The sequence below is a fragment of the Dendropsophus ebraccatus genome, chromosome 1, assembly GCF_027789765.1.
Source record: "Dendropsophus ebraccatus isolate aDenEbr1 chromosome 1, aDenEbr1.pat, whole genome shotgun sequence".
Lineage (NCBI taxonomy): Eukaryota > Metazoa > Chordata > Amphibia > Anura > Hylidae > Dendropsophus > Dendropsophus ebraccatus.
Genome location: NC_091454.1, coordinates 16,028,947 through 16,055,104, shown reverse-complemented (window position 1 = coordinate 16,055,104; position 26,158 = coordinate 16,028,947). Strand labels below are relative to the sequence as shown.

At 44.4% G+C, this 26,158-nt stretch overlaps 1 protein-coding gene across 2 annotated transcripts; it reads left to right on the top strand.

Moving 5' to 3' along the window:
- Positions 1-1,244: 1,244 nt before the first annotated feature.
- SULT4A1 (sulfotransferase family 4A member 1) lies at positions 1,245-17,283 on the top strand. Of its 2 annotated transcripts, XR_011359737.1 has the most exons (8): positions 1,245-1,514; positions 5,642-5,772; positions 7,876-7,956; positions 11,026-11,152; positions 11,601-11,695; positions 13,770-13,908; positions 15,176-15,254; positions 17,003-17,086. XR_011359737.1 is itself a non-coding variant. In XM_069952562.1 (7 exons), exons 1-7 carry the CDS (start codon positions 1,346-1,348, stop codon positions 17,113-17,115), a joined length of 855 nt encoding a protein of 284 aa, XP_069808663.1. In that variant the 5' UTR covers positions 1,245-1,345; the 3' UTR covers positions 17,116-17,283. The 2 variants fall into 2 exon arrangements, 1 of the variants encoding a protein (XP_069808663.1); XM_069952562.1 differs by lacking the exon at positions 15,176-15,254 and having other exon boundaries at positions 17,003-17,283.
- The last annotated feature ends 8,875 nt before the right edge of the window (positions 17,284-26,158 follow it).

Sequence of the window (26,158 nt, the reverse complement as noted above, 5' to 3'; positions counted from 1 at the left end):
CTGCAGAACATCATAATACACCTCAGCTGCTGCAGAACCTCATAATACACCTCAGCTGCTGCAGAACATCATAATATACCTCAGCTGCTGCAGAACCTCATAATACACCTCAGCTGCTGCAGAACCTCATAATACACTTCAGCTGCTGCAGAACATCATACTACACCTCAGCTGCTGCAGAACATCATAATACACCTCAGCTGCTGCAAAACATCATAATATATCTCAGCTGCTGCAGAACATCATCATACACCTCAGCTGCTGCAGAACATCATACTATACCTCAGCTGCTGCATAACATCATAATACGCCTCAGCTGCTGCAGAACATCATACTATACCTCAGCTGCTGCAGAACATCATAATACACCTCAGCTGCTGCAGAACCTCATAATACACCTCAGCTGCTGCAGAACATCATAATATACCTCAGCTGCTGCAGAACATCATACTATACCTCAGCTGCTGCAGAACATCATAATGCGCCTCAGCAGCTGCAGAACATCATACTATACCTCAGCTGCTACAGAACATCATAATATACCTCAGCTGCTGCAAAACATCATACTACACCTCAGCTGCTGCAGAACCTCATAATACATCTCAGCTGCTGCAGAACATCATACTATACCTCAGCTGCTGCAAAACATCATAATATACCTCAGCTGCTGCAGAACACATTCATACTCCTCAGCTGCTGCAGAACATCATAATATACCTCAGCTGCTGCAGAACATCACATTACACACTTGTTTAGCTGTTTGCAATGACGTCATCAGTCAATAAGGTGACATAAGAGGTCATTGGTAACTATGTGTTGGGTGAGTGTACTGTGTAGAGATTAGAGCCCTGGACATTACACCTGGGATCAGCTCCAGCACAGATCACTACAGCCTGATGATTTTACTGTAAGGATGAATTATAATTTCATCCTTATTACAGAATAAGTAAGTGAACCCCTGGTGATGGCATCTACCATGCACACTGCTGGTACTAAATTGCATTGCACTTAACAAACAACAGATGTGCCCATGGAAAGAACAGACAGCTGCAATTACAGAATTATGGAGCTTGTGTTCTTCATTCACATAAATCAAAGCAGCAGTCCCTAGGACTATTCCCCTAAGTGCATTAGCCCAGAGCAGGGAGTGCTGCGCATGCGCTCTAGCTCATTTCTCCCAGACGCCTGCGCTGGCGTCTAGTGGCCACTAGATGGGGGTAGAGAGGCGTCTTGCTGCAGCCTCAGCATCGCATTACATCACCCCAGCATCCTGCATCCCTCCTTCCACACTGGCCCCCCAGGCTAGTAGCCTTCACCTGCTGCTCGCCCCCTGCACCCCCTCAGCATGGCAGAGAGTGAAGCAGAGACCCCCAGCACTCCTTGCGAGTTTGAGAGCAAGTACTTTGAATACAATGGCATCAGGCTACCCCCCTTCTGCAGAGGGAAGATGGAGGAGATCGCTGACTTCCCTGTCAGAGAGAATGACATCTGGATCGTGACTTATCCCAAATCAGGTGAATGCAAAGCAGGCTGCAAGGGGTTAATGTGGCTGGGCACTGCCCCTAGTCTGCATTAGGTGGGCACAGGGGGGGGGGGGGGGTGCAGTCTGACGCTTGTCTGCATGATGATAGGGATAAATAGGGGGAGATCGGGGGGCACCCGGTAACAGGGATATCCCCTTGTATGGGCTGGTTAACCCCTGCCCTGCTGGCCGGAATGATAGACGCCATGTAGGATGCACTCCGTCCTTGGTCGATATTTTGCAGCATATCATATAGCAAAGCAACGTGGAAAACTTATAGGCGTGAATGTTGTATGATGAGTATGAGTATTCCCAGCGTGTATGGCCCTTTAAGGCGGTTATCCTGGTAATACACCATGTATGCCTAGGGACAGTGCATCTGATTTTAAAGGGGCGTTACGACCCCTTCCATATGTCCTAAGAGACCCCATTTATGTCACGTTGTGGGGTACATTGCCAGAATAACTTCATAAGGATATTCCAGCATATACCATCTCCTGGTATGGTGTCGGCTATGCCGTGTCTGCCGTATGTCATATATAATACTGGTGGGGCCCCAGTGCGGCTGCTACATCTGTGTCCCCCTATGGTTACGTCCTTGTATATACTGTACATGGAGGAAACAGATCACTGTCGTCACTATGAGTACCTGTCATTTATAATCCTGCATGGGTCTATTAGATTAAAGGGGTATTCCATATAGTCAAACATAACTTTTGATAAATTGCTGCCCATGGTGAGACTAACAATTCCCATTCATTCTCCTTCCCCCTAGTTCTGAGCTGCTGCTTTCTGCTGCATAAACAAAAATCTGTGCCTGAACTTTTCTCTCCATCTCCCCCTCCTCCCCCCCCTCCCTTCTGAGATGGCTGATGTAAACAAGTCCATGGCAGGCTTTATCTACAACTTGAAGTCAATTCCTTCCATACTTGTTATTATTCAGTCTCCTTCCCTCAGTTCTGAGCTGCTGCTTTCTGCTGAAGAAACAAAAATCTGTGTGTTCCTCCTTCCTCTTCATCCCCCTCCCTTCTGAGACAACTGATGTAAACAAGTACCTGGCAGGCTTTATCTGCAACTTGAAGTCAAGTTGTTGATGAATTTACTGTGATTTATCCTCCCAGCATTACAGAGTTGCTACAAAGTTGCAGATAAGGACTTGTTTACATCAGCCGTCTGGGAAGGAAGGAAAGGGGTAGATGGAGAAAAAAGCCCACACACAGATTTTTGTGTCTTCAGCAGAAAGCAGCAGCTGAGAACTGGGGGTAGGAGACAGAATAGATAATAAGAAGTATGGAAGATATAGTTAGTCTCACCATGGGCAGCAACATATCAAAAGTTAAGTTTGAGTGGAATACCCCTTTAACCCTTCAGAGTGGTGACAAGGTGATGTTACTTCTATTACTGAGCCCCCTCCATAGCGCAAACAGCCAGGGCTGGACTGTTTGCCAGTAGTACACATACATGGACTTCCTTTCCCTTACTGCTTTGACCAGTTATAACATAGCACATACTCCTCTCTTCTATTCTATGACATATTTCTATAGAAAGTGCACTGGACTCAACAGCCTTGTAGGGTGCACTACTATAGATGGCATGTGGAGGGAAAAGGGGGTTACTGATGAGTTTGCAAGGTGCTATGTGAGCAGAAAGGAAAGAAACAGCAGCAGCACAGTAAGGAAAGGTGATATAGGGGGGGGGGGGGCAGGGGACATTATGTTGCAGCACTGTAGATATACAGCAGTACCCTTGTATTTACATAAGAGGCAACTGCCTTCAGCCTTATAGGATTTCAGAGACCAGAGAGAAACCTTGATTTACCTTTTAGGAATAGTATAGATCCTCTTTAGCTCTTCAACTTGTAGGTACACAGCCCAGGCTTTCTCAGGGTTCCTCTCTCCTGGACATAGCACATGATAAATTCCGCCCCACCCCCCCCCCCCCCCCCACTTCATGTAATTTGTCTTGATCTAACTGTTACTAGAGACAGATTTCCAATGACAACAGGCAGCGGATAGCAGATTGCAGAAAAGTGGCCAAGACTTAAAAGGGGTTTTACTTGGGGGTACAGAGTCATTTGTGGTAAATGAAGTGATTTACACATATATTAGAAATCACATTCCAATATTCCAGCGACATATTGTGAAAAAGGCCTTGGAAATGGGATATTAACCACTGGTCAAGGACCTTATTGCTATGGCAGGCCCAGCCAGTCTATGTACTACAAGAACAGCTATTCAACTGAATGGTCTGTATGTACAGTAAAGCTATATTATACCAATAGGGACAGCTGTAGGGGAACATGACACCAGCAGCAACACTCCACGCCAATAATAGCTACCACAACAACTGGCGACCTTAGCGGGGCAATAACCCTCAGATTCTGATTTGGAAGGGATTGGCCGACCCCCTAATGTGTATCAGCCTCAGGACTCTCCCTTGAAGTTATATGTCAGTGGAGAGAACAGTTGGGCACTTTGGATTATAACACACATTATACCTTTGTGCTTGGAGAGATAAGCCACTGCCAGAGTAGTCTGTTAGCAGCTTTTTTAAAAATCATGCATGATCAGCCAATCCGAGTGTACATGTGTATTGGGGGATAGGAAGAAATAGCAGTCAGCTGAATGACATGCAAGTCCAATGTTATTTAGTGGGGCTTCTCCTAGCCCACTGGGCAACAGAATAGGCCCAGCCCTTCCGCTAGGTAATGCCCCATCCTTTTAATCTCCACCACTGATTTGCATTTTGTGGCATTTCTGGACCTAGAAAACCTAAAAGTTTTCTACAGGATAGCTGCTATCTTCCCAAAAACACTGCCACAGATGTCCACAGGTCACGTCTGGTATTACAGCTCAGACACATTTACCTCATTGAGGCTCAGCTGCAATACCACGCACAACTCATGAGGGTTGGCGCTGTTTCTGGCCATGATATCGGCCATGATTTGTTTATTCTCATTCGTACTCAGTCTGTTATTAGGATTATATAAGTGGATATGAATAAATGATGAGAGATCCAGCTGAATGTCATGGAGCTGCCGCTATAGTCATAATGTCTGCTGTGCCTGGCGGGAAAAAGATTATTCATCAGAGTGTAATAGTAATATACTGTGTATAATATATATATATAGTATATAGTAGTGTATAGTATATAGTATGTAATATACAGTATATATATATATATATATATATATATATATATTATTAATATATATTTATATATATATATATATATAGTAGTGTATAGTATATAGTATGTATAATATATATATATATATAGTAGTGTATTGTATATAGTATGTATAATATATATATATATATATATATATATATATATATATATATAGTAGTGTATAGTATATAGTATGTATAATATATATATATATAGTAATGTATTGTATATAGTATGTATAATATATATATATAGTAGTGTATAGTATATAGTATGTATAATATATATATATATATATATATATATATATATATATATATATATATATATATAGTAGTGTATAGTATATAGTATGTATAATATATATATATATATATATATATATATATATATATAGTAGTGTATTGCATATAGTATGTATAATTTATATATATAGTAGTGTATAGTATATATAGATAGATAGATAGATAGATAGATAGACAGACATGATTTGTTCTGAATATCTTCCAGGGACGTTACATAATCACATTCTGAGTTCTTGAGGACATGACAAGTAATCTGGAAAGACACAGACTCAGTCCTAGCTCAGTCCATATGCCCCATGAGGACAATCCCTAACCAAACTCTCTTATAGTATGTACAGTATAGACAATATAGAGGTGGGGGTCCTCAGTTCAGGGCCGTCTTGTATGAGGCAGAACGTTGGTCTGTCGTCATTCACTTAGACAACCACCATGTAATACTACATGTCCCCTGCAGGGGCAGTACTGGCTGGCCACAGAATTCCCCAGCAAAATCAGGGGTCTCGGGTTTTGTGGCTGCCTATGATGAGAGGACCCCTTTAAATCATGGGTAGTGCCCACTATTAGAGAAGGATACGACCTCCTCGTGTGAATAGATCCTTACACACATGTAATATCCTTTTATTCTTGGTAAATTCTCCTGTAGGAACCAGCTTGTTGCAGGAAATTGTCTATTTAGTAAGTCAGGGAGCGGATCCGGATGAGATCGGACTGATGAACATTGATGAGCAGCTGCCGGTCCTTGAGTATCCGCAGCCTGGTCTGGATATAATCAAGGTAACTGGGATTATATAATGGGATCATATGTCACCTGAGCACATCCTGACCATTCAGTGCTACAGTACTATCACATCTATCACATCTAGTACTATCTGCTTTCATACTTTCTATAAAATACCATTTTTTTCTCTTTCTTGTTTTTCCTTCCTTTATAATTTTCTTTCGCCTGGTGCCCCCGTATAGTAATAATGCCCCCTGTGCCCCAATATAGGTATAGTACCCCCTGTGCCACCCATATAGTTATAGTGCCCCCTGTGCTCCCATATAGTAATAGTACCCCCTGTGTCCCCATATAGTAATTATTTCCCCTATGTCCCTCATATATGAATAGTGCCCCCTGTGCCCCCATTAAGTAATAATGCCCCCTGTGCTCCCATATAGTAATAGTGTTCCCTGTGCTTCCATATAGTAATAGTGCCCCTGTACCCCATGCAGTAATAGTGCCCCTGTGCTCCCATATAGTAATAGTGCCCCTTTGCTCCCATATAGTAATAATGCCCCCTGTTTCCCCACATAGTAATAATGCCCCCATGCAGTAATAGTGCCCCCTGTGCCCCCATTAAGTAATAATGCCCCCTGTGCTCCCATATAGTAATAGTACCCCCTGTGTCCCCATATAGTAATTATTTCCCCTATGTCCCTCATATATGAATAGTGCCCCCTGTGCCCCCATTAAGTAATAATGCCCCCTGTGCTCCCATATAGTAATAGTGTTCCCTGTGCTTCCATATAGTAATAGTGCCCCTGTACCCCATGCAGTAATAGTGCCCCTGTGCTCCCATATAGTAATAGTGCCCCTTTGCTCCCATATAGTAATAATGCCCCCTGTTTCCCCACATAGTAATAATGCCCCCATGCAGTAATAGTGCCCCCTGTGCCCCCATTAAGTAATAATGCCCCCTGTGCTCCCATATAGTAATAGTACCCCCTGTGTCCCCATATAGTAATTATTTCCCCTATGTCCCTCATATATGAATAGTGCCCCCCCTGTGCCCCCATTAAGTAATAATGCCCCCTGTGCTCCCATATAGTAATAGTGTCCCCTGTGCTTCCATATAGTAATAGTGCCCCTGTACCCCATGCAGTAATAGTGCCCCTTTGCTCCCATATAGTAATAATACCCCCTGTTTCCCCACATAGTAATAATGCCCCTATGCAGTAATAGTGCCCCTGTGCTCCCATATAGTAATAGTGCCCCTTTGCTCCCATATAGTAATAATGCCCCCTATTTCCCCACATAGTAATAATGCCCCCATGCAGTAATAGTGCCCCCTGTGCCCCCATTAAGTAATAATGCCCCCTGTGCTCCCATATAGTAATAGTGTCCCCTGTGCTTCCATATAGTAATAGTGCCCCTGTACCCCATGCAGTTATAGTGCCCCTGTGCTCCCATATAGTAATAGTGCCCCTTTGCTCCCATATAGTAATAATGCCTCCTGTGCCCCCTTGCAGTAATAGTGCCCCTTTGCTCCAAAATAGTAGTAATGTCTCCTGTTTCCCCACATAGTAATAGTGCCTCTGTGCTCCCATATAGTAATAGTGCCCATGTGCTCCCATATAGTAATAATGCCCCCTGTGCCCCCATGCAGTAATAGTGCCCCTTTGCTTCCATATAGTAATAATGCCCCCTGTCTCCCCATAAAGTAACAAGGCCCATGTGCTCCCATATAGTAAAAAGGCCCCACTTTGCCCCCTAACTGTAATGGTGCTTTCTGTGCCATATACTATATTAGTGCCCCATACTGTAAAGAGACCCTGGTGCCCGCAGAGTGTAATAGTGCCCCCACATGGTAATAGTAGCTTTTAGCTTTTTCAGACCTTAGCCTGTGAACCATAGTGACGGAATCCCTAGGCAGATTGCCTAAGCAGGCCACGTGTTTGAGGCCCCGGGTTAAAGGCTGTTGTCTTAGAATTGAAGAAAATCTGTACCACCCTCATCCTGTGGCTCACCTCTAATCACTTGTATGCTGCAATACCAGAAACAACCAATAGACAAGAGTGGCGCTGTTCTAAAAATATCCTTCTAATCTCATACAACCCTCTAAAACTGTGTCCTATTTTTTTCATATACGATTATAATGTTTGATTTATATTCTTCAGGAGCTGACATCTCCCAGACTCATAAAAAGTCACCTCCCATACCGGTTCCTGCCTACAGATCTGCACAATGGAGAGTCCAAGGTGAGGAACCAACACGCGGGGATGTGTTTTTCATGTAGTCAGTATTATTTCTGTTCAGGATCCTCATCTCCTGGTCGAAGAGGAGAATGACAACTAAGAGAGTCTCTTGTTCTGGAGGACCTGTCCTGTCCTAAATTACATGGACAACTCATTGATATGAATGGGCACTGTGTAGTGCTTAACCCCTTAAAGACAGAGCCAATTTCGATTTTTGCATTTTCGTTTTTTCCTCCTTGTGCATCAAAGTCCATAGCACTTGCATTTTTCCATCTAGAAACCCACATGAGCCCTTATTTTTTGCGTCACTAATTGTACTTTGCAATTACAGGCTGAATTTTTGCATAAAGTACACTGCGAAACCAGAAAAAAATTCAAAGTGTGGTGAAATTGAAAAAAAAAAACGCATTTTGTTTATTTGGGGGAAATGTGTTTTTACGCCATTCGCCCTGGGGTAAAACTGACTTGTTATGCACGTTTCTCAAGTCGTTACGATTAAAACGATATATAACATGTATAACTTATATTGTATCTGATGGCCTGTAAAAAATTCAAACCATTGTCAACAAATATATGTTCCTTAAAATCGCTCCATTCCCAGGCTTATAGCGCTTTTATCCTTTGGTCTATGGGGCTGTGCGAGGTGTCATTTTTTGCGCCATGATGTGTTCTTTCTATCGGTACCTTGATTGCGCATATACGACTTTTTGATCGCTTTTTATTACAATTTTTCTGGATTTGATGCGACCAAAAATGCGCAATTTTGCACTTTGGGATTTTTTTGCGCTTACACGGTTTACCGTACGAGATCAGGAATGTGATTAATTAATAGTTCGGACGATTACGCACACGGCGATAGCAAACATGTTTGTTTATTTATTTATTTGTTTACTTTTATTTATAACCTGGGAAAAGGGGGGTGATTCAGACTTTTATTAGGGGAGGGGGCTTTTATTGACAACAACACTATATATTTTTTTTGTTACACATATACTAGAAGCCCCCCTGTGGTTAGGGTTATTCCCCCTGGGATTAGGGTTATTCCCCCTGTCGTTAGGTGTAACCGGATGGGTTCATTTCAGAAAATTAAAGTGTCTAATTGATGTAATGAGAAGGAATGTATTATTTTAATGTCTTGTGTGTGTGTGTATATATATATTTGTATGGCTATGTGTGTAGAAGTCATTGTAGTTGTGTGTGTGTATGTATACTGTCACACCTATGTCAACTGTCCAGCCATATACCTTCACATTAGTGTAAACATTGGAGGATACAGTTGTTTGTTGCTATTGTTGTATGGCTGAAAGAACCTTATAGCTGTAATTGTAAAACTGGGTCCCCATTGTGCTTGGTAAATATATACAAGGCCGGGGAAACATCAGATAACTTCCATTCATGGTCATCAGTGGTCTACATAGACATAGAAGCACATCACCCCCACCCAAACTTACTATAAAGGTCGGGGGTATGTAGCTTGTAGTCAGCCTCAGCTGGGACCATGGATGGAAGGTGCCCAGCACCCTGGAGGTCATCGAGGGAAATGGGCGTATATTAGACCATAATATACAAAGGGGCTCCCCATTTCATTGTGGATGAAACAACTATGCATCTGTACCATCTGTAACTACAGCTAAGTATTGTTCTTTGTATTAAATACCTTATTTTTCTATAAATCTGTGTGGTTATAGCCTTCTCCGACTATTATCAAAAGCAACCGGTTACATTAGGGTTATTCCCCCCTGCGGTTAGGGTTATTCCCCCTGTCGTTAGGGTTATTCCCCCCTGCGGTTAGGGTTATTCCCCTCTGGGGGACTTCTAGTATATACACTTTGATCTCTCATTGAGATCTCTGCAGCATAGATATGCTGCAGAGATCCATGAGATAGGCACTCGTTTACTTCCGGCTGCTGCAGCCGAAAGTAAACGAGTGCCGAGCCGGGGACGGCGCCATCTTGGAGCGGTCCCCGACCGGCTTCAGAAACGGAGATCGCTCCTCCGGGATAACATCCCAGAGGAGCGATCTCCGCCACTAGACACCAGGGAGACGCTGGATCCGGTAATCGGATGCAGCTGTCATGTTTGACAGCTGCATCTGATTACTGTATTAGCGGGCATGGCAATCGGACCGTGCCCACTAATACCTACGGTCCCGGGCTACAAGCGGCACCCGGGACCGCCGCGGTTCAGAGCGGGGTCGCCGTGCGGCCCCGCTCTGAACGCCCTTACCGGCAATAAGGCGTACATATACGCCCTTTGTCGTTAAGGGGTTAAAGTGTCGCTGTCGTTTAGATTTTTTCTTTTTTTGCAGAAATCAATAGTACAGGCGATTTTAAGAAACTTTGTAATTGGGTTTATTAGCCGAAAAATGCATTTTTATCATGAAAAAGCAGTTTGAAGATCTCCTCCCTGTCTTCATTGTTCTCTATGGAGAGGGGAGGGGTGGAGGGAGATGAGGCACCAAAACAGGACAACAAAGAGTTAATTTACAGCTACATCAACGGCTGTTTCCTCCATGACTATGTGTGAATTTTTTTCCCGTCTCCCCCTCCTCCCCCCTTCCTTCTGAGACGGCTGATGTAAACAAGTCCCTGGCAGGCTGTATCTGCATCATTGTAGCTGTTTGTAAGACTGGAAGAATTAATCTGAGGTTGGTCAAGTTGATGATGAACGCACTGTAAATAATCCTCGCAACATTACAAAGAAGCTACAATGTTGCAGATAAAGCCTGCCAGGGACTTGTTCACATCATCTGTCTCAGAAGGGAGGGGGGAGGAGGAGGAGGAAGAAGAGGGAGAGAAAAGCTCACACACAGATTTTTGTGTTTTCAGCAGAAAGCAACAGCTCACAACTGGGGGAAGGAGACTGAATAGATAATAACAAGTATGGAAGGAATTGTTAGTCTCACCATGGGCAGCAACATGTGAAAAGTTATGTTTGAGTAGAATACCCCTTTAATGTTACCTGTGGTGGCGCTGCAGAAAAGCTGAACTCTTACTGTCAGACTCCCCTGATCGCCAGGGATCTCAGTGGGCTATAATCTCACAATGTTTGTAATACATTTTTTTATTACAGGTTATCTATATGGCTCGTAATCCCAAAGACCTAGTAGTTTCTTATTACCAATTCCATCGCTCCCTGAGGACAATGAGCTACCGAGGAACTTTCCAGGAATTCTGCCGGAGATTCATGAATGATAAATGTGAGGAAAAAAAAGCAGATTTACTATGATTTACACCCACAGTATGTATAAAAATCTCAGCTACCTGTAGTCACCACTAGGGGCCAATCGATCTGTGACTCATAATTGGAGCTGTATACAGCTAAATACAAATCACACCCCCTAGTGGTGACAGTAGGCAGCCAATGTTTGTCACATTAGGTTGTTCATTGGGGTCAGACATGGGGGGAGATTTATCAAACATGAAGTAAAGTAAAACTGGCTCAGTTGCCCCTAGCAACCAATCAGATTCCACCTTTCATTTTCCAAAGAGTCTGTGAGGAATCAAAGGTGGAATCTGATTGGTTGCTAGGGGCAACTGAGCCAGTTTCACTTTACACCATGTTTGATAAATCTCCTCCATGGTGCTTATAGTTGTGATCCACTTTATTCATCATTCTTAACCATTCATCTAATTTTCCTTCTTTAGTGGGTTACGGTTCATGGTTTGACCATGTCCAAGAATTTTGGGATCACCATTTGGACTCGAATGTACTTTTTCTGAAATATGAAGATATGCACAAGGTGGGACTTTGTTATAATTCCTTTAATAGTAGCCCTTCGAGGAAGCTGGCCGCCGTTACCGCTTCCATTGGGAATTTCAACCAATCACATGCCTGACTGTCCGAATCTGATGCATGGCCACAGTTGACCCTGTCTACTTAGCAATATAGAATGATACTATTTAGTGTATAAAGATACTAATACACCACTTTAGTATGTATATACAGTGGTGCCTTGGATTACGAGCAGAATTCGTTCCGGGACCGCGCTTGTAATCCAAATCCACTCTTAAACCAAAGCAAATTTTCCCATAAGAAATCATTGATATGCAGACAATTGGTTCCACATCCCAAAAATAATGATTTTTTAAAACTCTGAATAACATGTAGAACAGATGAAACAAACAATGAGAAACAGCTAAATATGTGATATTATAAGTTACTGTACAGTATAGCAATCAGCATGTGGTGTATAATGTATAGTAAGGGCATAAAATAGAGAAGCAGGGCTGCTGCCAGAGGTCTGTGTGACAGAAACTTTTCTATACAGCAGTGTGTATAGCTGAGTGTAAGTGCAGGCACATTATAGCATCAGTGTGTATAGCTGAGTGTAAGTGCAGGCACATTATAGCAGTGGTGTGTATAGCTGAGTGTAGGTACATTATAGCAGCAGTGTGTATAGCTGAGTGTAAGTGCAGGCACATTATAGCAGCAGTGTGTATAGGTGAGTGTAGGTACATTATAGCATCAGTGTGTATGGCTGAGTGTGAGTGCAGGGACATTATAGCATCAGTATGTATAGCTGAGTGTAAGTGCAGGCACATTATAGCATCAGTGTGTATAGCTGAGTGTAAGTGCAGGCACATTATAGCGGCAGTGTGTATAGCTGAGTGTAAGTGCAGGCACATTATAGCATCAGTGTGTATAGCTGAGTGTAAGTGCAGGCACATTATAGCAGGAATTGAGTGGATGGGGAACACAAGGGCTGGCAGAGACTGCAGGGAGCATTAAAGGGAACCATTCACCCCGTGGCCCCCGGCAGAAACTGACATACAGTGACATAAAGGTCAATATACTTACCACATCGCTCCCGGTCCCGTCCCGGATCCCGTTGTTGACACGGAGAAATCGCCGATTCTTCCTCTCCCGCCCATTATGGTAATGAGCTGAGATGAGTCCAACATCCATAGGAAACGACGGACGAGTCCAACTTATTCATGAGGTCCTCTTCTCGTCGCCGCCCATCCACGCCTCCTGGAACTTGATTGACGTCTTCAGTCTTCAGTCTTCTGACGAAATCCCGCGCAGGCGCCGTTGCGATGGTCTCGTCACCTCTTCTGCGCTTGCGCGGTAAACAGGATACGTGTTCGAGACAATCGGCGCACGCGCAGTAAACAGTGAGGCTGCGGAGCGGCTTCAATTGTGAACGGCACATGCGCCGAAAACGACTGACACGGCACCTGCGCGGGATCCGGCGAGAAGAAAGAAGACGAGGAGGAAGAGGACCCGGCGTCAATCAAGTGTCGGAGGCGGGGAGAAGGCTGGATTTCGGACCCGGCGGCGCTCATTACCATAATGGGCGCAAGAAGAAGAATCGGCTATTTCTCAACAACGGGATCCGGGACGGAACTGGGAGCGATGTGGTAAGTATATTGACCTTTATGTCACTGCATGTCAGTTTCTGCCGGGGCCACGGGGTGAATGGTTCCCTTTAAGGAATGAGCAGTACAGATGTGGGCACATAACTGCAGCACTCTCTGTCCGGGTAGAGAGGGGTTAAAGCTATGAAGAGATACCTCCACAGTCCTGTCCCCTGATGTAAGCCCCAGTCTGAAGTCGATTTGCTATGATTTGGAAGGTGGGGGCGACTTCCTGGGTCAGAGTACAGGGCTGTAGACCCCGCTATGCAGACCATGCCCCTCCTCCACTCCCCCTCCCACCCAGTACAGGGAGCTCTTAAACCAAAGCAATGCTCTTAAACCAAGTCACAATTTTGAAAACCTGTGAGCTCTTCTTTCAAAATGCTCCTAATCCAAGTTACTCTTAAACCAAGGTACCACTGTACATGTCTAAATGTTTTGTGCCTCTTTTACCAGGACCTTGGCACAATGGTGGAGCAGCTGGTGAGATTCCTGGGGGTGTCATATGATAAATCCCAGCTGGAGTCCACAGTAGAACATTGCCACCAGCTAATCGACCAGTGCTGCAATGCGGAGGCGCTTCCAATTGGCAGGGGTGAGTATATAGCACCTATAGCGATACAGGCCGAGCTGGTAGATAGGGGAACGGTCAAGTAAATCTTTGGGCAACTGCACATTTCCCCTGCAGTGGCCACTACAGGAGAATTGTGGTATTACATGGCACAAATTCAAATGAGTCTCCATTTAATGTTGAAGTAAACTTTGAAATCACCAGTGATCGCCGGATTTCCTTTAAGCAGCTGCACAATTACCCTGCAGTGACTACTACAGGAGAAATGTGGTATTACATGTAACTTGAAATGAGTAGCCTATCGCTGTTATGTGTTTATTGTAGGTCAGATCAGCTAAACTAGGAAATCCTGTGATCCTTTGTTTTTTTAACAACACCTGTGGTAGCAGTTTTTTTCCCCTGCAGTGGCCACTACAGGATAATTGTGGTATTGCATGGCACCAATTGAAATGAGTGACCAACCATGTTGCACTTAGACCTCCAGAATAGTAGACACTATCGTGAGGAATCCTGAGCAGGGGAGACCCTGCTATGAGGTCCATATGCCCTTACAGGGTGGACAGTCAGAATTGACCTAAAGGGACCTCCCTTTTATCAGACAGAAAACAGTCGCATTTCACAGACGGCTCATTGATTCCAAATGGCGCCATGTAAACCAAAGCCGAGGTATTCTTACATTTAGCGTAATATTGTATCTCCACAATATTACTGTCAAATGAAAACTGGTATTGCAGCTTACAAGTGAATTGGCCTGAGCTGTAATACCAGACAAAACCTATGGACAAGAGTAGCGCTGTTACTAATTGCATCAATAGTTATGTTTTTGTTAATTATCTTTATTTATAAGATTTAAAGGGGTTATCTGGGGAGAGAAATAAAAAAGAAGAAGCTGTACTCACCTCACCTGATCCCCCTCAGCTTCTGTCTCCCAGTCACTGCTGCTTCCTGCAAGAATTGCCTGCTCAGCTAATCACTGGTCACAGCAGTGATTGGCTGAGCAGGCAGTTCTGGGGATGACCAAATTTGGGAAGGAGGCAGCAGGGACAGGGAGCTGCAGGGAATCAGGGCAAGTGAGTATAGCTTCTTTTTTTATGTTTAATATGTTTGCCTCCAAAAAAAAAAAGTAAGTCTGTCCCCAGAAACCCTTTTATTGTTAATTTTATGTTACTGCTTCTCATGTTAATATGCTTTCTGCTTCTGTTCAGCTTTCTTTATTTCATGCATCATTTATGTTATTTCCATTTTCTTTTGCCGTTGTCTTATTTTTCAGTTCTGTTTTGCTTCCTTTTAGCCCATTGGTTGTTTTCATTCTGAAGCTTCATTAGCTTGTATTGCATGTGCCCCAGATAGAGGAACACAGCGGGCGTCAGGTGGGTGTCTCATTCATAATGCAGGGCATGTCGGCTGCCTGCACAGTCCTATTTAAAGCATACTTTTTCTTTAGCAAGGTTTACACATCCCGGCCACCGCTGACAATTTTCTGCTCAGCTTTTTTATTTTACTAAAAATAAAAATGAAACAAATTATGATAAATGTTTATCTAACAAACATGGAGAATTCTTTTGATTTTTTTTCCAATTTATTAGTTTTGAGCTCTCTAATCATGGCACCAACTAAGCGTTCTTTACCCCCTCAGTGTAAGTCTGTTGTGCAGTTATGTTAAAGGGGTACTCCAGCAAAAAAACTAATTCAAATCAACTGGTGCCAGAGATTTGTAATTTACTTCTTTTAAAAAATCTTGTCTTCCAGTACTTATCAGCTGCTGTATGTCTTGCAGGTGTATTCTTTCCAGACTGACACAGTGCTTTCTGCTGCCACCTCTGTCCATGTCAGGAACTGTCCAGAGCAGTAGCAAATCCCCATAGAAGACCTCTCCTGCTCTGGACAGTTCCTGACATGGACAGAGGTGGCAGCAGAGAGCACTGTGTCAGACTGGAAAGAATACACCATTTTTCAGGACATCCAGCAGCTTATAAGTACTGGAAGACTGAAGATTTTTTAATAGAAGTAAATTACAAATCTCTGGCATTTTCTAAAACCAGTTGATTTGAAGGATTAAATCTGTGTGAACCTCAAAAATATCTCAGGTCAGTGCCAACACTAACCCTAACCCAAACACACTGGCAACTAACTTCACCAACTTTCCAAAAAGGAGTCACAATAAATGATCGATTCCTTTTATGAGAACCCAGAGACCACTACAACACTGCTATCAGCCCATGAGACCCCAGGACTGAACCATCTTGGCCTCAAAAAGGGCCTTTAAAGGGGTGTTCCGCTCAGGTAAAATACATGTTGAATCATCCTTCCTGCAGACTAACAATTTGTTTCCCGCTTGTTATTATCTATTCAGTCTCCTTCCCCCAGTTCTGAGCTGCTGCTCTTTGCTGAAGACACAAAAATCCGGGTGTGAGCTTTTCTCTCCATCTCCTCCTATTCCCCCCTCCCTTCCAAGACCGCTGATGTAATTAGTGTTTCTGGCCGGCGGTCTCTGCACTTTGTAATGCCTGGTGGGTTAAAGGAGTTATCCAGTGCAACAAAAACATGGCCACTTTCTTTCAGAGACAACACGACTCTTGTCTCCAGTTCAGGTGCAGTTTGCAATTAAGCTTCATTCACTTCAATGGAACTGAGCAGCAAAACCCCGCCCAAGCGGGAGACAAGAGCGGGGCTGTCTCTGAAAGAAAGTGGCCATGTTTTTATAGCGCTGGATAACCCCTTTAATCAGAGGTCAAGTTGCTGATAACCTCCCTGTGAACAACCCTCCCAGCATTACAGAGTGCAGAGACAGACTGCCAGGAACACTAATTACATCAGACGTCTCTAAAGTGAGGAGAGAGTTCAGAGCCAAGATGGAGTGAACAGCTCACTCGCACTTTTCTGTGTCTTCAGCAGAAAGCAGCAGTTCAGAACTGGGGGAAGGAGACTGAATAGATAATAACAAGTATGGAATGAAATGTTAGTCTCCAGGAGGGGAGGTGATTCAACGTGTATTTTACCTCTGGAATACCCCTTTAAGCCATGAGTAAATATTCTCACCACACTGCCCCCTATAGACCACAATAGGGAGAACTGTCATATTTGATAGCCGTTTTTTACCCGTCTCTTTGTCTTTCAGGACGGGTCGGCCTGTGGAAAGACATTTTCACTGTCTCAATGAACGACAAATTCGACCTGGTGTATAAACAGCGGATGGGGAAGTCTGACCTGACATTTGACTTCAGCCTATAGGCAATGCATGCCCCGTCCCCCATGTATTAGCTAGATGAGCTTACGGCCTCTGTTTATACCTGCTGCACAATATACTGTAATAATCCTGTGTAATATTATCACCAGAGGACCCCTTCCCAGGCCGCTGGCCGTCTCTCAGTATCTCATTGCTTATATCTTCTTATATACCATGGGCTCCCGGGAGGGCACACTCTCCTATCTATTCCCCTTTGTGGAGTTCATAGGTCATTGTATTTTCTAGCGCTTTTAAATGGAGATTATTGTCAGGACCTTTGATAACTCAGATCCCGGCCATGGAGGGGATGGTCGTCGGCAGGGGGGGAGGAAGCAGCCGATGCTGAATACTGTGTGTGAAACGCATCTCAGGGCTTTGTTGTCGCATTGGTTGTACGGTTTGTGTCATGACTCAATATAAATAAAATCTTGATCTTATATATCAGTATGGAGTTTGTGGGTTTTTATATGGAATTATGCCCTGGTGCCACAAGAATATCCACTGTATCCTCAAAGGGAGGTGGTACGTTCCTATAGCAGCCGCCTTCCATGGGTCCTGGTAATATCTCCCAGTGCTCACATACCCCCAGGACTTAAAGTAAGGCAGAATAGGATGACCAGCAGACATCTGATAGAAAAAGTATACAGGAGAGTAACCATTAGTTAATTAAAAAGTTGAATGATGGATTCAAATATTTAGATAACAAATGGATAGTGAACAATAACCAGAGATGGCACAGAAGACAACATACTGGAACTCCCTGACTATCCCTTACACTTATCCTGACCTAAACTGACAAATAAACTTATTTAGCTGACCCTGTAATATCCCTGAATTAACCCTGGACTAAACTATGCCAAAGAAACAAGCAGAAGACAAAAAAAAATTGCTAAACACACTAAACAAGGCTCTATGCATTCCAAATAACAGGATAAAGAGACCAAAAATAGACAAGGACCCTAAGGCAAGAACTAGGATTTACACTGACAGGTCTAGGCAAAAATCTACCATACTGAGTGCTAGGCCCTAAAACTTTTTGAAGGTTAAAGGGGTACTCTGGACATGCAACTTTTTTATTCTTTGCTGAGGCTGCACAGAAAATAATGAAGAACACATACTGTACTTAGAAAAGATGCTTGATCAGAGGTCCTGTGTGACGTCTTCGGGTCCCCGCTGTATGCTCTGGTAGCTATTTCCGAGACGGACTCATCAGTGACAGCTTTTTTAGGCATCACTGACTGAAGAGGGACAATGCAGAGGCCAGTGACGTAGTTACCAGAGACTGAAACTGCAGGAAGCCACTCCATACTTTCGGCTATATCTAAAGATTGGTGGGGGTCTAACACTCAGGACCCCAACCGATCAAACCTTCAGAATGTCAAAAAGTTGTGTGTTTTTTTTTTTTAATTACAGGGACACTTTAAAGGTAAGTAAATGTAACCACTTATTATTTTTTAATTTTCAATAGATTTGCAGTGATTTTAAAAGTCCCAAATCCCTATACGTTTTGAAAACTTATAATCCGTAATTTTTGTTGACTTCTTGTCATACTCATCATCTTCCACTAGATGGAGACATTTGCACATTTATCCTCCAAACATGCTCTGGAGGCTATGCTATTCCACTGGGATTGTCAATCAAAGATTATAGGGTAGTAAAAAATGAGTTAAAATTTTATTTTGTATGTCGTTATCACCCTCGTTTTTTTACTAACATAAAATATGACATTTTATGCTTCTGCACTTTTTTGCAGAGATCAATAGTACAGGCTATTTTAAGAAACTTTGTAATTGGGTTTATTAGCCGAAAAATGCCTTTTTATCATGAAAAAGCAGTTTGAAGCTCTCCCCGCTGTCTTCATGGTTTTCTATGGAGAGGGGAGGGGTGGAGGCAGAGGAGGCACCAAAACAGGACAACAAAGAAGTAATTTACAGCTATATCACTGGGCTATCTCCTCTGAAGTCACCACTGACTTCTCTGACCTCTGAATACTGGCTTTCACACAGCTCTCGCTGTGTAATCCGTTGTTCTCTGCTCTCTGCTGGCGACTAATCTCCCTCCTCCCCCTCCTCCCCTCTCCATAGGTTACACAGGGCTCGACTGATGTAAAAGCGTCGAGATTTCCTGATAATGAGCAATAAATGAGAGAGGAGGGGGTGGGGGATCTGGGGAAAGTCTTTTTGAATGCAGATAATGGCATATTTGCCTAACAAACCCAATTACAAAGTTTCTTAAAATCGCCTGGACTATTGATTTCAGCAAAAAATAAAAAAATAAAAATATGAGAGTGACACTTTAAAGTTAACCAGGAACCAGGTTAAAGGGGTTAATAACAGTAACCAGAAAAAAACATAGTTACTTTCCAGCAAAAACAGTGCCACTTCCGTCCCCAGGTTGTGTTTGGTATTACAATTCCATTCACTTAAATGGAACTGAGCTGCAATACCACACACAACCTGAGGACAAGAGTGGTTCTTTTTCTTGAAGAAGATGATATGTTATAATAAGCTTGAATAACCCCATAAAATAAAATTGTATTTACTAAAGTAGCCAGCAGGTGGCGTAATGATCCACAGATTAAACACTAAATTCTCGCAGCACAGCACTAGCCTCATAGCTTACTGCAGAAGAATCATAGCTGCTTATGATGTCAGTTCTGTATGTATAAAGGCTGATACATCACTATATTATATATCTTATGTTCTTTGAATCAGAAATCATAGGCCAGTACTATACCTTTCTATGCATGTGACTTTAGACATAGAGTGGCATATATTCCATTGTATGCTGTATTACAGAGATATTATTTAAGGTAAGGGAGGAATAGATTGTCTATAGGACCCTAGAACAGGACAGGGTCATGTACGTGGACCCTAAACTTGCCCATACACACCATCTAAACACTGTTTCAGCCACCAGCTATCTCTCCTGATCCCATTATATACATGCACCCTCAGCTTGGACAAGCATGCATGTGTTCTCAATGGGGAGAGGAGAGAAAGCCAATGCCTCTGGTGGTGTCTTATCTCCCCAAACACCACTGGATTGGCCTGTTGAAATCTAACATGAGTGCACCCATATTGCCAATATTTAGGAAGGTTTTCATACATTTTGCATCCTATAACTACAACGAATAAACAAAATGGCATAATACCCTGATACTGAAGGGGTAATGTTTCTCATTAGGGAGACCACTAAGCTGGTGCAATGTTCCCTGGGAAAAATATGTAAATTAGCTCCCCTCAAGAGGATGATGAGCTGTCTCTCTAGTGCCACCTACTGGAATTAGCTTCATTGAAATTAGTATTCTACTCCCATCATAAGTCTGATACCCTTGTAGTCTAATTATATTACATTATATACTATATAACATGTCAATGCTCACAGTGCTATGACCCTCAATGTTTCTGTGTACAGGTAATCTAGTAGATGCCACAACATAGCAATAAATTCCAGACATATGCTTCCCAATTTAAATGGTGAAAGGAAAACACATTGATGACCCAGTATGGGGCAGATGAATGCCATCCCCACAGCAGAACTCCCCCCCGGTGCCTATTTGTTATACGCTATATCATGCTGAGTAACAATACATGTATAAGATGTATCTTTAAATGTTAGAGGCATTAGTAGTCAGCGACTAGGAGATTGAGAAGTTTCATTTATTCGAGCCCCGGGACACCGGCGTCAGCTCCTGGACGTTGATTGAGGATCAGTGAGTGGTGGAAATTGTCGAAATTGTGCGGCTTTATATGAGATATCTGGATGTGAGGAGAGATGGATGTCTATACAAACGCATAGGGTTATATATGTTATGTGCATCTTTAGGTCATTGATGAGCAACCTGGGGTCCTCCAGCTGTAAGACTACAACTCCCAGCATGCTCTGACAGGGGATTTAGGATAACATAAAACATAAAGGCAAGGTTGGGAAACTTGCTTTAGCAATTATGATGCGGTCTAAGCAACGTAATCATAGAAACATAGAAGATTGTCGGCAGAAAAGCCCCCCTGGTCCATCTAGTCTGCCCTTTTAGTATTTCCTTTCTTTTTTTTTTTTTCTTCATACACCCTAATAGTAAAAGGTGTCCCCCTTACCACGTCAGGCCTCTTAGTGAATGGCATGCTATGTTGGGTTGCCCTATTATATATTTTTAAAGGTCATGGCCAGAGCTAAAGTGTCAAGGAGGCATTCCCAAGCCATAGCATGCATGCCTTCTCCCTCCCCCACCCTACTCTGCATGATTGATATACAGGGCTTGGCTTCCATCACTCAGCCAAGGCATGGAGGGTGAGGGATGGAGGAGGCATGCATGCTACAGTGGGGGAGGGAGGAGGCATACATGCTGCGGTAGTGGAGGGAGGAGGCATGCATGCTGAAGAGGAGGCATGTGAAAGGAAGGAGGCATACAAGCTGCTGTGGAGGGGTGGGGAGAAGGGGAGGCATACATGTGATTTGCTCACCAATGAGAGTTACTCTTCTCTTCTACCGATCTATATCCTTCTTTCTCTTCTCCACCACTCACAGGAGCTGTTACACACACCCTATAGGAAGTTGACACATGGGGAGAGGAAGTGTAGACCCACACTTAGTCAGTTCTTTTCTGTTTCACAGTGTAGCAAGGCACACAGATCAGGCATCCGTGCTGAGCTTACCCAGGAGCCTGACTCTGCCAGGTTCCCTATTCGGGACAGACCAGCTGTAGTGTGCCCTTATGGAGTACACAGAGACTTTCTCTAAAGCAACAATTATCCTCAAGATGAAGTGCTAAACACCTAAAGAGAGGACAAGTCAGAGATCACACCGACCCACGCCGTAAACAGTTTAAACACAGTGCAGGACAGTATCCTTAGGTAGAGGAACTGATCCAGATAGAGCAAATCAGTTAAAAGCCTACATACTGTATCTCGCAACGCAGGTGACACCAGATAACTTCGTACACTTAGCTCAACTCACGTAACTAGGACTGGGGCTTGTGTCCCCCTGATAGGACGGGTAACTCGACACTAGCGACAAAGGTCGAAACACGGACACAAGTATTCTTCTTCTTTCAAGTATTCTCTTTACCTTCTTATAAAGTTCCGTCCGAGCACAGTAATACACTGGGTTAGGACTCTCAAGACCTACTCCTCTCCACTACTCTGAACTCTCTCTACTATTCTCAGCACGCAACCAAGTCCGCACTGCTACTCTTCTCTCTGCCTCAAACCGATGTCGGTGCAGATCTAGTAGTGAAGTCAAGTATGTATTATACGATTGACTTGTATCACAGAAGATTTCTCAGTAAAGAAAGAGTTATTTATTCTATCGGGACTCAGTGATCATTGCACCAGCACCTACACACGAGCTACACCGTCCTTGCGTCATTTCCTCTTTCTGTGGGTGGCGGTACCGACAGTCCAGGTGGGTCGTAACTCCACTCTGGACCACCGTAAATAGCACCCAAGGGTCCCATCACAACCCGGCAGGTCACTGACCATTGGGGAAAGATATAGCCAGCCACAAAAAACTAAAAGCAGGTGTGCCTTCATACCTGTGTACTGATTCAGCACTGGCGTCACAATAGAACTATAACTGGCTGAGCTATACTCCACCGACCAACCATCATAGTAGTGGAGTCCCACAGTACCATCTAGCAAGTGACTGGTCGAGCACCACAGAATGAGAACACTTACTACTAGTTTTCCCATTGATCACAGTTGATCGCCCTCTCCACGATGTCAGCTCTTCTCCCCGCGGCCTCTGACACATATCGCCTTCGTTTTTCCTTTATTCTACTTGTCATGAATGTTTAGTGCAGGTCTAGTTTAGTTGCGTTTGATGCCAATCCTCAGCGTGAATAGTTAATGGAACATCTTGTTACCTTTCCATCACATCAATCCCCACGCTGCCTGCAGACGTACATGAGCTCCCACGCCTCCCCCTGCTGCGTACACCCCAATATCCTGCCGCCCCCCGCACTGTCACATATCACAAACACTCATAGATAATGGAGGAGGCGTGCAGGTAACTGGGGAGATTGTGACAGTATAGAATCACGCTGACGTCTCCATAGAGTTACCTCGGCTGCCCTGAGATCACCGCTGCCAAATGGTAACGGCTTCATACAGATGGGGGCGCCATAGCACAGGTCCCAGTATCCAGCATGGCCACCTGGGACAGAGGGCCTGGTCAACAAGAAATCTAACCACTCATATATCCTATATAATCTTCTATTATGTTAGGGTGACCTCTCAGTCAATCATTCGTACTTGAGAAAGGCTCCGTCATTGGCTGAAAATTTGCCTTAAAGGGGTTATCCAGTCTTAGGAAAACATGGCTGCTCTCCTGTCCTCAGTTTGGATGTGGGCAACCAATCAGATTCCACCTTTAATTCTCCAAAGAGTCTGTGAGGAATGAAAGGTGGAATCTGATTGGTTGCTAGGGGCAACTGAGCCAATTTTCACTTTACACCATGGGGGAGATTTATCAAGCATGGTGTAAAGTGAAACTGGCTCAGTTGCCCCTAGCAACCAATCAGATTTGTGAGGAATGAAAGGTGGAATCTGATTGGTTGCTAGGGGCAGCGACCAATCAAAACTATCTTTAGAAACAGCACCACACTTGTCCTCAGGTCATGTGTGGCATTACAGCTCAATTCTGAGACTGAGAACAACAGTGGCGATCTTTCTGGAATAAAGCAGCTATGTTTTTCTAATCCTAGATAATCCCTTTAAGGGCCATGAACCCAGCAGTGTCATATACACAACCTCTTGGATTGCAAGCTCCTATGGGCAGTTTCCCTGGTCTCATCTGTCTTCCCTGTAGATGATCCATGGATTCTCCCCCGTGCACAGGGTAACAGCCCCCCGTCCTGCAGGCGGGAGACAGAAGACGAGTGGGTGAGGCCGCTGAGTCACGTTCATATGGATAATCGTGTTGTCTGCTCCGAGCCCGAGCCAAATCATTAGCCGGATGGACGAGGCAAATTGAATTAGCGAGACCCCCGGCTGCTTCTCATCCAAACAATTAGCCAAAGATGGGAAATCGCTGATAGACGATTATTTATCGCTCTCATCTCCGCAATTTCACAATTAGAATCTTGGTGTTTATTATGATCTGTAATTTATGGTAATGACGGATGAAATAATATAGAACCTAACAAATTCTAGTAGCCACCTGCTTATATTACCATCAATTTATAGCCTGTACAGCCTGTATCAGCTCCCATAATGCACTGCTACATGATGACTTAGGATCTGTATACTTGTGACTTGTCTCTTGGGCAGGACACAGCTGCCACGGGACCCCTTAGGCCATGGGGTCCACATGCTCCCCCCTGCCACAGTGAATGACATGAATGGATGTTATTTGTTGGGTTATCAAATATCTTTAAAGGTCATGCTCAGAGCTCAAGTGTCAAGGAAGCATTCCCAAACTGCTGCCTGCATGCCTCCTCCACCCATCCCTGTCCTGCATGTTTGATATACAGGGCTTGGCTTCCAGCACTGAGATGTGTAGGAGGAGGGTGGAGGAGGGAAGGGGCATGCATGTTTCAGTGGAAGGGTGGGGGGAGGTAGAAGGCATGCATGCTTCAGTGGAAGGGTGGAGGAGAGAGGAAGCATACATGCTCTAGTGGAGGAGGGAGGAGGCATGCATGCTACAGTGGAAGGGGAGGGGACGGAGGAGGCATGCATGCTGCAGTGGAAGGATGGAGGAGGGAGGAATGCATGCTTCAGTGAAAGGGTGTGGGAGGGAGGAGGCATGCATGCTTCAGTGGAAGGGTAGAGGAGAGAGGAAGCATATATGCTCTAGTGGAGGAGGGAGGAGGCATGCATGCTGCAGTGGAAGGGTGGGGGAGGGAGGAGGCACACATGCTTTAGTGGAAGGGCAGGGGAGGGAGGAGGCATGAATGCTGCAGTGGAAGGGTGGAGTAGGGAGGAAGCATACATGCTCTAGTGGAGGAGGCATGCATGCTGCAGTGGAAGAGTGGGGGAGGGAGGAGGCATACATGCTTCAGTGGAAGGGGAGGGAGGAGGAGGCATGCATGCTGCAGTGGGAGGAGGGAGGAGGCATGCATGCTTCAGTGAAAGGGGAGGGTGGAGGCATGCTTGCTGCAGTGCATGAGTGAGGGTGGGTGGGAGGGAGGAGACATGCATGTAGCAGTGAATGGGTAGGGGAGGAAGGAGGCATGCATGTAGCAGTGCAAGGGTGGGGGATGGAGGATGAAGGCATGCTGCAGTGGAAGGGTGGGGGAGGGTGGAGGCATGCAGGCATGCATGCTGCAGTAGAGGAGTCATGCATGCTGCAGTAAAGGGGAGGGAGGATGTATGCATGCTGCAGTAAAGGGGTAGGGGAGGGAGGAGGCATACATGCTGCAGTGCATGGGTTGGGGAGGCAGGAGGCATGCATGCTGCAGTAAAGGGGTGGGGAGGGAGGAGGTATGCATGCTGCAGCTCAGCAACGCCTCCTTGACACTTGGGCATTGAGCATGTTCTGCTTCAGAGGAAGATTTTCTTTATCTGTTCTGGTACTACAACAACCAGCATGCCATCCAGAGGCTAGATAACTTTTCTGATTCTAGGGTAGCTTCACACGTACCCTATCGCAGCTGATTTGATCTAAATAACTGAACACAGCATGAAATCTGCTGTGGATCCTGTACGTGTGAACGCACCCTTACCCTACGTGTTGCTCTATCCCATGGGCGAGCTCGGAGTTGCCAATGTGCATTGTGCGGCTGTGAACAATAGTGGCCCATAAGTCTTTAGCTACATCCCATGGTCAGAAAGCAGGACCCTCGCCCGCGCCGGGTTTCTCCACATCCACCATCTTATTTCCCCCTATTTCTTCCATGCACGTTCAGTATAATCCTTTCTCTCTTTTGCAGCGTTCGTAAAGTGATCTCCGGGACATCTAAGCTTATTCAGCTATTGGAGGCATCTAATCCTCGCCGCCTGTGTTTAACTTGTTCTCTCTTCTTATATCCTTTTCTCGCCACCTCTCTTGAATCTCTAATACGCCGGCATTTTATATCTGACAAGATCTTAAAGCCCTTTCATCCGACCC

Coding starts and splice junctions, on each gene's coding strand:
- SULT4A1 (XM_069952562.1), top strand. CDS start 1,346: ATGGCAGAGAGTGAAGCAGAGACCCCCAGCACTCCTTGCGAGTTTGAG. Junction 1,515..5,641: donor CGTGACTTATCCCAAATCAG/GTGAATGCAAAG, acceptor ATTCTCCTGTAG/GAACCAGCTTGTTGCAGGAA. Junction 13,909..17,002: donor GGCGCTTCCAATTGGCAGGG/GTGAGTATATAG, acceptor TTTGTCTTTCAG/GACGGGTCGGCCTGTGGAAA.